At 53.7% G+C, this 10,562-nt stretch overlaps 1 protein-coding gene across 9 annotated transcripts in view; it reads left to right on the forward strand.

The window, feature by feature from the left end:
- Nucleotides 1–6,122, forward strand: part of GOLGA3 (golgin A3) — a 41,538-nt gene extending 35,416 nt beyond the window's left edge. For 8 of the 9 annotated variants that reach the window (XM_011371362.2, XM_011371368.2, XM_011371366.2 and 5 more), the window contains 5 exons: nt 159–291; nt 512–634; nt 1,308–1,472; nt 2,269–2,432; nt 2,866–6,122. In XM_011371362.2, coding sequence (XP_011369664.1) covers nt 159–291; nt 512–634; nt 1,308–1,472; nt 2,269–2,432; nt 2,866–3,085 — 805 coding nt within the window. In that variant the 3' untranslated portion in view covers nt 3,086–6,122. Of the gene's footprint in view, nt 1–158; nt 292–511; nt 635–1,307; nt 1,473–1,877; nt 1,967–2,268; nt 2,433–2,865 lie in introns of those variants that run through there. The other variant, XR_896538.2, reaches the window with a different exon arrangement.
- Nucleotides 6,123–10,562: the final 4,440 nt, after the last annotated feature.

Below are 10,562 nucleotides of genomic sequence, written 5' to 3' on the forward strand. Positions count from 1 at the left end.
TCTCCCAGGGGGTCGTGAGGCTCATTTAGCGAGCAGTGTGTGAGGTCTGTCATTTCAACTCTCACCCGAGACAGGTAACGTTGACCTGATACCATCTTAGGATGGAGGGCGGGGCTCATGTCGGAGGAGCGCTGTAATTCTTCCTCGTTGTATGCTAGGATCCAGGATGGGAAGCATTCCCAGGAAATAGCGAAGTTCCAGGTGGAACTGGCAGAGGCCCGGACCCAGCTCCAGCTCCTGCAGAAGCAGCTAGATGAGCAGCTGAGCAAACAGCCTGTAGAAAACCAAGAGGTAACCGTTGGGGCAGCTTTGCATCCCAGTCGGCAGGGCCTCCAGAGCTGGCCCCACTGGCTGCCGTGCAGGCCCTTCATGCCTGGTCTGCTTGGAAGGGTCACTGATTTTTTCTAAGTACGACATGAAACCACACACACAGGTATAGTTGGAGTGGTTTGGTAGTGTGAGAAAGCCATTTCAGAAATCTTGTGGTCATGTGACTTTTTCCCTCCCCTAGATGGAAAATCTCAAATGGGAGGTGGATCAGAAAGAGAGAGAAATCCAGTCCTTGAAGCAGCAGCTGGACTTGACTGAACAGCAGAGCAGGAAGGAGCTGGATGGAACTCAGCAGTTACTGCAGGTATCTGGCCTGCAGGGGCTGAGCAGGAAGTTGGGTGGCAGTCCCCAGGTCGGCACTGAGTGTGCACAGGGGCTGCAGGTGCGTGGCATGCTCCCAGCAGACCATTTGACCACATCATCCCATTTCAAAAGGAAGGGGGCAGGCGGAGCCCAGAGCCCAGGGCCACGCCTGGGCTGAGCTGTGTGAGACACACCAGCCGCGGGTCTCAGAACATCCAGTAAATGAGACAGTGTGTGAAAGATCACCAGTCTGTGACACACTTCCAGTTGAGGAAAGGGTCAGGAACGGAACCTGTGATGGATGGCTCAGAATGAATGAATTAGAATTGATTTACGTTCGTTCTTAGTAATGGTTAGGCTCATTCTAGTCGCTGACCTTAGAGTTCAAACAGGGGCCTCCTGGGGTTCCTTGAAGAATGTAGACTTGGGAGTGTCACCAGTGCCTCAGTAGAGGCTCTGAAGTTGGAATAAGAACGCTGGGGGTGTGACTGTGACTGCACCCCTCAGTCTCGACTGCTGAAGAGGAGATCATGCCGAGAAGCGATCATCACCTACTTCGTATAACAGCCAGAGTTTTCTTTTCTAGCCCGTTAGAACTGTGATGTACAGATTAAGACCTTTGCAGTGTGTTTAAGATCTTTTAGCTCTTAAAAGTCTTTGTGGACTTTCGTTAGAACATCAGATCTGAGTTGGAGATGGTGCGGGAAGATCTGTCCGTGACCCAGAAAGATAAATTCATGCTTCAAGCTAAAGTGTCCGAACTGAAGAGCAGCATGAAAACTCTGCTCCAGCAGAACCAGCAGCTCAAGCTGGACCTGCGACGCGGCACAGCAAAGACGGTGCGTGGGCCCTGGCGCCGTGGGGCTGGTGGGTCTCCAGTCGTGCCGACGGAGTCGTGTGACCCACAGCGCGCAGCTGCTGTGTGAACGAAAACAGGGATGGAACATTCTGCTTGGACAGCAGGCCGATTGATTGTGGTGCCTTTTCCAGCAGAATGTTTGCTTTCCACGAATTCAGATACCGTATCGTTGTATTGGGCTTTGTAAACCAAATGAGGGCTTGGTTCGTTTGCAGCACTAACAAGAGCCCCCGGCCCCTAAGCAGGCCCAGCTGGGACAGAGCAGCCCCCAGAATGGGCTCAGGCCCAGGGACCCCAGGACCCCAGAGCTGAGGTCACGAGCCCTGCTCAGGTTGTCGGCAAACCCGGTGCACGTTTCTCCAGCCAGTGCATGTGTTTTCCATGTGTCAGAGAGAGAAGCGTTCTGACGCGCTGATCGACAGCTTTATTAGCATCGTTTGCCTTTCTGTGGAAGAAGTTTGAAGTCCTAGGAAGGGGAGTCATATGAGTTGGAAAATTGACTAAATTTTTTAGGGAGACCCAGAGTCCAGGTTGTGTCTTCATGGAAGCCCCACAGAGCAGCCCTGTCCTGAGGGGCCAGGACTGTGGTCTGTGCTCTTAACATGTTGGGCAGGGGGGTTTCCTATTGGGCCAGCATCTTCTGAGCCCCTGTGGCTGCCATCCCAGTGGGCACAGACGAGAGGGATGTGCCTCTGGGGCCTCGCGGAGCTGAGAAGCACGCTGACAGCACCTGAGGGGACGCCGTAGGGGAGCTAACCATGTGCTCTTAACAACAGAGGAAGGAGCTGAAAGGCGAGGCCAGCCCCTCCAGCCCCATGACACCAGTGAAGGTCCCCGACTGCCCCGTGCCAGCCTCTCTGCTGGAGGAGCTGCTGAGGCCGCCGCCCGCCGTGAGCAAGGAGCCCCTCAGGAACCTCAACAGTTGTCTCCAGCAACTGAAGTACGTGCCGGGTCCAGTTGCCTCATCCTCACACCACACCGTTAATGTGGAGGGGGCTTTGTCGCCAGCACTGAGTGCCCGGCAAAGGCTGGGCAGGTCTCTGGTAGGCAGGGTCCCTCGGCCTCTCAGGAGAATCGCCTGTAGCCAAGTGATCACAAGAAGCCGTCAAGTCGCCAGGGCCTGCGCCCTTAAGCCCTCGGCTCTGTCTTCCCCCCATCCTCCCCGAGCAAAGCCCACGTGCATGTGGCCTTGCGGCCCGTTGCTGCATGGGGCAGAGGAAGGTGTCAGGTGTCCCTTAGGTTCTGTGACCCTGTCAGTGTTGCTGGTCCCTGAAGGCGCCACAGATGTGTCAGCGAACAGCTGTCTCGGCGGCAGCGGTGTCCTTCCTGGCTGCTTTGACCGGCGTGCCTCCCTTTGCCCCTTGTCTCCCCAGGCAGGAGATGGACAGCCTGCAGCGCCAGATGGAGGCACACACCGTCACCGTGCATGAGTCTCTGTCCTCGTGGACTCAGGGGGACCCTACAGCCAGCTGTGCTTCCCCAGAAGATCATGCCAACCCCAGGGGAGACACAGAGCAACACGGTCCGAGCAGGGCGTCCGGAGAGGGGCTGGGAATGGCGACTGCCGAGTGTCCCCACCCTGAGTGTGTGTAACTGCCCAAAGGAACATTCTTTCACAAGGTTATTAATTTACTGTCGCCTCCTTGTTTTCCTAAGAATTTCAGGTTCGTGTTCACCTTTACGAGGAGTAAAATACAAGAGCGAGGGTTACTAGGGGGTCGTTCGCAGCTCACAGCCAGCTTTCCCCACAAAACGACCAGAGCGTGAACACCTAGTGTAGGTCTTCGTGAGGAGTGTTTGCAGGCGTCTGAGGGTCCTCGGCGGGAGATACCTCACAAGTAAGGTGAACGTGGCTCCCTGCAGGTGACCGGTCGCCATGGAGACCTGGTGCCAGCAGTGCCCTCTTTGTTTCCTGTTCCGGTCAGTCAGAGCAGTAGCGAGACTGTTTTCACCCCTCTGGTTTTATTTTATTTTCAGTAGCCGTCCCACCGTAGGACGTGTATCTAAATACTGAGAATCGTAATGAGTCGTTGAAAACTATGTGCTGGAATTATTTAAGAATGACCTGAATTCTCTTTTTATTGATTGATTGCCTTTTGGAAATCTGCTGTCAGGAAATGATGTACATGTAGGATTAAGGGATGTCGGTCAGAAAATTATATTTTAAGAAACAACTATTTTATTTACTTTATCTTCGAAAACCAAATATTCTCAGCATTCTTCATTGCTTTCACTTCACTTTATTTTTGAGGGCCCCTCCCACGTCGTAAGTGCACATGCCCACCCGTCCGACCGCAGCCCTGCTCGGCCTTGCCTTGACCAACCCCCGGGTTGGCCCTCTGGCCACGAGGACTCCCCATAGGTGCCGCGGTCACCACACGCTGGCCTGGCATGGGAGGCGTGAGGAGAGGCCAAAGGTGAGGGGGGCCCTGCAGCTCGCACGCAACACAACTCCCAGCCTCGCGTCCCGTGCCCGAGTGGAGACGCTCCCCAGGGCCATGGTCGTCGAGGACGTGCTGGGCTCAGTGGCGACAGCCTTCAGGAGGGTGGAGGTCCTGAAACGCCCCATCTGGTGAGCAGCGGGCTTCCTAGCGGAGGCAGCTGGCCCTGCGAGGAAGGCGCCGAGGTCCCCCAAGCGCTCCCACCAGGGACCCCGGCCCCTGAGTGCGTGAGACTGAGGTGTGAGGTGTGTAGATTTTCCACCTGAGCTGCTTAAACACCGCAGGAACTGACAGACTGAGACTTGAGGTATGTAATTTTGACTCCCGTTTGCTAAGAAAGTCTAAAGGGATATTTATTGTTATAGGTTAGAGAAGAGAGAACGGCTGCCTATGGCTCCTGTGTGGCCTGGTCTGATGGTGACGTGAAGTGTCACTGACCAGACATGTTCGAGTCGATGTATTACTTATCTCTTTTGTGGAGAAAGCGGGACGGTATTTTTAAGCTATTTGTGTTTCCTTATAATATGTTGTTTGGAGGTCAATCGATAAAGTAGCATTGATCACAAAGACATCTACTGCTTAAAAAAGATTCCCCAGTGAGCATCGGAACTTCTGAAATACATTTGTCCTTTGTGTAGGTTAATCTTGAACTAATACTTGAAAACTTCATTATAAATGTACCCTACTTTTCAGCTTAAGTTGGAAATCATTTTTGACAAAATTGTTTTTGTACCATTGGAAAAGAAAAATGTAATTTACGTTCTGTTGCTTTGGCTGCATTACCCTTCGTTTTAATTCTAAAACCAAGAATGGCACTTGGCCTCCTGCGGAGGGCCTGCCGTTGAGCGTTGGTCACTGATTGCACTTCTCTTAGGAAGGGGCAGCTGACTGGACACGTCCAGCGGGTGAAAGCCCATCTCTGCTTCTCACCCCTTCCTCCGCCTGGTTCCTGTCGGTGTGCGTGCGCGCGCACGACGCCCTCTGGCCTCCTGTCGGCTCCCTGTGCCACCTCCACCCTCAGTTCCTATCTTTCGGTCCAGCAGACACCCAGCCTGTCTCTGGTCTGAGCTCTGGGGCGGCTCCATGTCTAGGGGACCTGTTGTGTTTACGCTGAGGCCGCCTTTGGGCTTCCTTAAGGGTCACCTGCAGCAAGAAGTGGGACTTTTAAATCGCCTGTTGTTGATTTGTTGAGAGTCGTGTGTGTGTTTTTTCTTATCTCCAAGGGACTTTACTGGCACTTCTACCTCCCAGAGCCGGGTTGTTAGTGAATAACGTTTGAAATATTCTATTGTGGGCAGAAGTGGGAATTAGGAATTTACTCACGAAAAACAGTCAAGTCTGGAGTATTTATAAAAACAGGCTCGCTGTTGCATTCTTTGTGAATTGCATCATCCTCTGTGTTGAACACTATGTCACGTCCTCACTGTAGAGAATGTTGGCTCGGACACCTCACGATGTCAATAGTTTTTATGTTGCGAAAAAAAAACTTACTGCAATGTGGCTGTCATTGATTTTTCCTCAGTACGCATCAGATGGACGCTGAGGATCTTACAGCGTTAGATGCCTTCCTCCTCCTGTCGAGAAGGTTTGCCAGGCAGCATTTTGATGAGGTGTCAAGTGGGCTCTTGCTTGATCCGGGCCAGGGAGCTGCAAGTGTAGGAGGTCACATGAACCCTCCTAGTGTGAAGGCTTCTCGGTATAGAGATACTGCAAAGTCACCATGACTTGTATTTCTATGTCATGAGTATTATTTTTAACAAAGATAAACGTGGTGTGTAAAGATTTCTAATAGTGAGAGGGACCAGTGTATCTGAGGAGAAAAGTCCTGGGGGCTTCTCCAAGGACTCTGTGATGTGCATAGTGCTGGGACAAGTGACACACTCTGAGCCTGATTCACACAGGTTCGGTGACTCCACGTCCCAGGTGAGTGTCAACTGTATGGTAGTCTCAGGTTATATAGGGTCCATGAGGGTAATGTTTTAGAGGGTCTGGAAAACTCAGTGGGTTTAGGTTATTCATTTCTATTAAAAATTTCCTCATAAAAGGGAGTCATCAGGTGGAGGTGTTCAGGGGAAAGGTGTCACTGTGCACATGACTTGTAACTTTAAAAGGCATGTTGATTTTTTTATAAATTTAAACGTGCTTGGGAATTCCTTAAATTTTGTGCAATAAACTATTTTTTTGTTAAAGATTTTCATATTTCTTGGGGGGGGTTTACATATATTTTGTCACATTCGGGAGTTACTTTTACCTCATGTTACACACCCTGTTCAAATACTTGTCTTGAAGGAATTTTACTGTTCCGCCAAAGTTTCAGGCGGGCCCTGAAACCCACTTTGTCATGGCGGCTTTGACCACAGCAGAAGAGCGTCCGCCCGTGTTTCTCCCCCTCTGGCCTGTACCCCGCCTGCGTGTCACTGTCGGGGGCGGTGCTTATGGGAACAACCCAGAGGAAGGGGCGGCGGCTGCCCTCCGGGCTTGCTTCCCGCACCAGATGCTGCCATCCCGTCCGACGGCAGTGGGGCCGTGACTCGAGTCCGTTTTGTGGCCGCCGGTTTCACCGGGTCATCCATGCTTCATTCTTGATCAAGAAGAGTAGCCCGGGTGGGTGGTCGTCAGGGAGCTGCTGTCACGACGCCAGCGCGGCGAATGCAGAGCAGAGGCGGCGGTGTCAGGCGGTTGTGTGGCGGGCGCCACCCATTCCCGGGACCCCTGGGCCTCGGCGGCCGGGCTCGGGCTGCGCTGGGCAGCGGCGGGCGCCCTGCTGCTCTCCGGGCACGCGAGCGTTCACGCGTGAAATGGCTACACCTCGACGGCACTGAACGCGTAAATCAGTGAATGTATTTTTTGAGCCATCTCCTTCGTCAGGTGTCCCCGCTGTCTGTCCTTTCTGTCGCACGGCGCGTGGCGCGTGTGCGGGCGGCGGCTTCTGGGCTGGGAGAGGCGAGCGCCGCCCAAACGCGCACCGGGCGCGAGGCCGAGGCCGGCGCGGTGGAGGCTCGCTCTGTACAAGTCACCTGGTCACTCAGAAGTCTCACGCCTCATGCAGGTGAGGCGGGACATAGAAACAGGATCACGGACGCCCCTGCGGCCGCTGGGCGGACAAACATGACAGCTGTGGGAAGAGCCTCCAAGCCTTTCCGAGATGAGAAAGAATTCTCCACAAGCAGCAGCTTCGGAAACCGGAGGCCGCGCTTACGAGGACTCTGCTTGCCTTTACGCCTGTCTGCACTTGACTTTGAATGTCACGGAATCCGGTAAAAAGCAGGGTCTAGCACCTTCCTCCTGGGAACAGCGGGCAGCTTGAAACTGCGGCTGATCTCCTGTGGCCTGCGTGGTGCGGGGCATGGCTCTGGGGGCAGGTCCTCCTCACGGTCCCGTCCCGTCCCCTCCTTCCTCTGCGTCGGCTTCCACCGGACACCAGCTTCGGCGCCGCCAGGCCGTCTCCAGCCTTCGGAACTCCCTGCCGCTGCTGGCGGCGGCATGCGCCTGCTCATTCGTGCTGGGGGCCCACTGCCCCGCCCGGCCGAGTTCCGTGCTCGCAGCTTGGCCTTCAGACCCTGGGCAGCCTGGCCCGAGCCGGCGTCTGCATAGAGACGACGCTTGTCTTAGTTGACAGAGCACGTACTGCGTGGCACACGTCCCACAGTGCCCTCCACCCGTGGTCGTCGTCTGCCTTCCAGGCTGTGGGCAGGAAGCCCAGCTCGCTCCGGCAAGGAAGCGGTGCACAGGTGTGTTCTTTCTGGACCATGACTGACTGCTGCCCAATGCTCCACCTTGGCGACAGCATCGTGACGGAGGAGCTGTGACCTGAACGAGCAGCCGAACACCAGCGGCTGACGCACGATGGGCGGGAAGTGAGGATAAGGATGACCATTCCCTCCAGCTCTGCAGACTTGGAGTCGTGAATGACAGCAACAGACCCAGCCCCTCCCGACCAGTGCGCACGCCTGCCACAGGCCAGGTTCCCGTGCTGCCCGCGGTCGTCGCAGAGCAGAGTCCGCGCTCCTGGCTGTGCCTAGAGGTGTGAAAACCAGCTCTCCTGGGGAAGAAGCCGGATTTGGAGCCTTGATGAGTCTGTGGCAGGCTAAATGCATACCTTCCCTTCCACCTCCTGAGGTCTAGCCGGGCTTTTACCAGATCAGCAGAGATGTGTGAACAGGAGAAAATCCAATTTTAACACATGCGCACAGGGAATTCACGTAAGCATGAAAATTCCAAAGACAGCAAGGCAACATTGGGTTTATGTGACATTGTGGACAAAGGAGAAAAGGTGGGAATGGGGTCTTAGATATCGAAAGTGAGAATGAGTGATTTGCAAGTAATTGAAGAAGAGCAGACACGTGGCAGGTCACCCAGAAAACAGTGAGACATGGGGTGGTCCAGCGGTAAGGCCCCCGCCTGGAGTCTGTGTGGTGCTCAGGGGGTTTGCGCAGGCCCCTTCCAAAACCAGGCTTTTCCATCTGAATCTCTTGGGCAGGAAGGTGGCGAGGGCCCAAGGTTCTGAGTCTTTTTCTCTCTTAACAACCAGCTGAAAGTCAATATCCCAAAAGGCAGCTTTAGGGCGGCAAAACCTTGGTCCCCTTCAATTCCTAGGTGTAAATACCCCTAACTGGGGCAGATCTGAAGCTCCCAACTGTTGTCCTTGGAGACTCCAGCTCATGGCTGCTTGTCCCCTAGGGTTGGGACCATGAGCAGAACACAGACCTGGCTCAACCGTCCTTTACACACCCTTCCCCGTGTGCCCTCACATGTCTGCAGCTCAGTTTTTACCATCTTGCGTCGTTTCTTTTGATTGCAGTTTTTCTGGAGAGTCCCTGTTTCTCCTCCTAGATCATGGGCGTTGGGGCCTGGCGGACAGGGCAGCCTCAGGTGAGCCCCAGGTAGCCTGGAGAGAAGGAAACACCAGCTGCGGGTTCCCTGCCTTGTTCATTTGCCGTGGAAATGGTGGCTGCGTATCGTCAGCCAATGCGGACGCCGCTCGTGGAGCAGATTTATAATTAGAAGCAAGTACTATATCCTGTATTGAAGACTTCCTAAAATTCTGCAAGATCCTGGCACCTTTGTGTGGAACCCCCATTGCCGATCTTCAAAGGAAACTTGGGGCTCCTTGCCGGCACGGCCTCCTCAGTTGCTGCATCTTCTCCACCTCTGGGCTGCGCGGTGCGCTCCGAGAGTCACAGTAGCTTCCTGCTGTGGCTGTCCGTTGTCGCTCCCAGGACACTTCCTCTTGAGTCACCTGGCATGGGCTGCCCGACTGGACCCCCACCCGATGTAACGTCACGTGTGGCTGGACGTCCACACGCTTTTCCTTCTCGTGGAAGGATAATCATGCTCCTTGTGAAACTAGACGTCCCCACTCGATCTTTGGAACCGACTCATTCCCTAGCCCTCTCTTGACATGGGATCAGAAATGGAGTTAGGATTAGGGTAGAAGTTAAACTATAATTAGGAATTAGGTCAAAGCTGCTCCTCTGAGAAAGGACCGCGTTTCTCTAAGCTCGGTTTCTGTGCATCTCTTGGCAGTCTGCTCCCACCTGCGGGGCTGTACTGATTCTCACGCCTGCCTCGGGGGCAGAGTGGCCCGTAGTAAGGCTGGCTGAAAGGCGGACGTCTGTTTTCTTTTTTTCCCCTTGGTTATCTCGGCCTCGGTTCATCTCGTGTAGACCGCGTCAGAGGGCAGTGAGGAGCATCCGGGCTATGGGATCCCTACTACGAGCCGAACTCCACAGAAAATCCTGGTGTTAGGATACTGGTTAGGCTGGTGAAGCTGCTGTTAAGACACCCCAAAATTCAGAGGCTTAAGTGAGAGAAGTTGTGTTTCACATAACAGCCCAAATGTTAGAACAGGACTGATTGGGGCAGCTTCATGGTGCTGAGGACAAAATGCCTCCTCTCTGTGTAGGTACTGTTTCCACATGTGGCCCAGGACAGCCACTCGTCGTCCCAACTGCCTGCCTGCATGTTCCCAGTGGAAAGGAGTGAGCATGTGGAAGGCACCGGCTGTGTACAGCACTGTCCATTGTCCTGCTTTGTTCCTGGGCCACGGGATGTGTTTTTTAGCTAACAGTAGTGTGTCCACTTATGACTGGCAGTTATTAAAGAGTGGAGGCTGGATGCTGATGGCGACGGCCACCACACACTCCTAATCGCCGCAGTCAGTCCTCCTCTCCAAACTGACATGATCACTCCACCAAAGTCCCCAACACTGGGGAGCACCCTGCCACCCCTTAGAGGCATGTATCTAGGTAACTTCGTTTTTAAACTATGAAGTAGTAACAACAACGAACATTTATTACACCCTTACTGTACAGTGGCTTGTAACATAGCCATAGCTTGTAGCATATAGCCATCCTCACCTCTGAGACAGTGCAGTTACCGTCACCATTTACCTTTGAACGCTGAGGCATAGGGAAATTCAGTAACTCACGCAAAGCAGGTAGGGGCAGGCAGGATACAGCTCTCATCATTACACAATGGCACATATTCCTAAAAAGGTCAAACCTGGGGAGTGGCTGGGGACAGATCTGTTCTCAGGGTAAGCTTTCATTCTAGCAAGGCATCCTTAATTTTAAATGTAGACAAAATTCACACTAAGAAGGCACAGGTTTTAAGTATACAGTTTGGTA

This window comes from Pteropus vampyrus, unplaced genomic scaffold, assembly GCF_000151845.1.
Source record: "Pteropus vampyrus isolate Shadow unplaced genomic scaffold, Pvam_2.0 Scaffold189, whole genome shotgun sequence".
NCBI classification, from domain to species: Eukaryota; Metazoa; Chordata; class Mammalia; order Chiroptera; family Pteropodidae; genus Pteropus; species Pteropus vampyrus.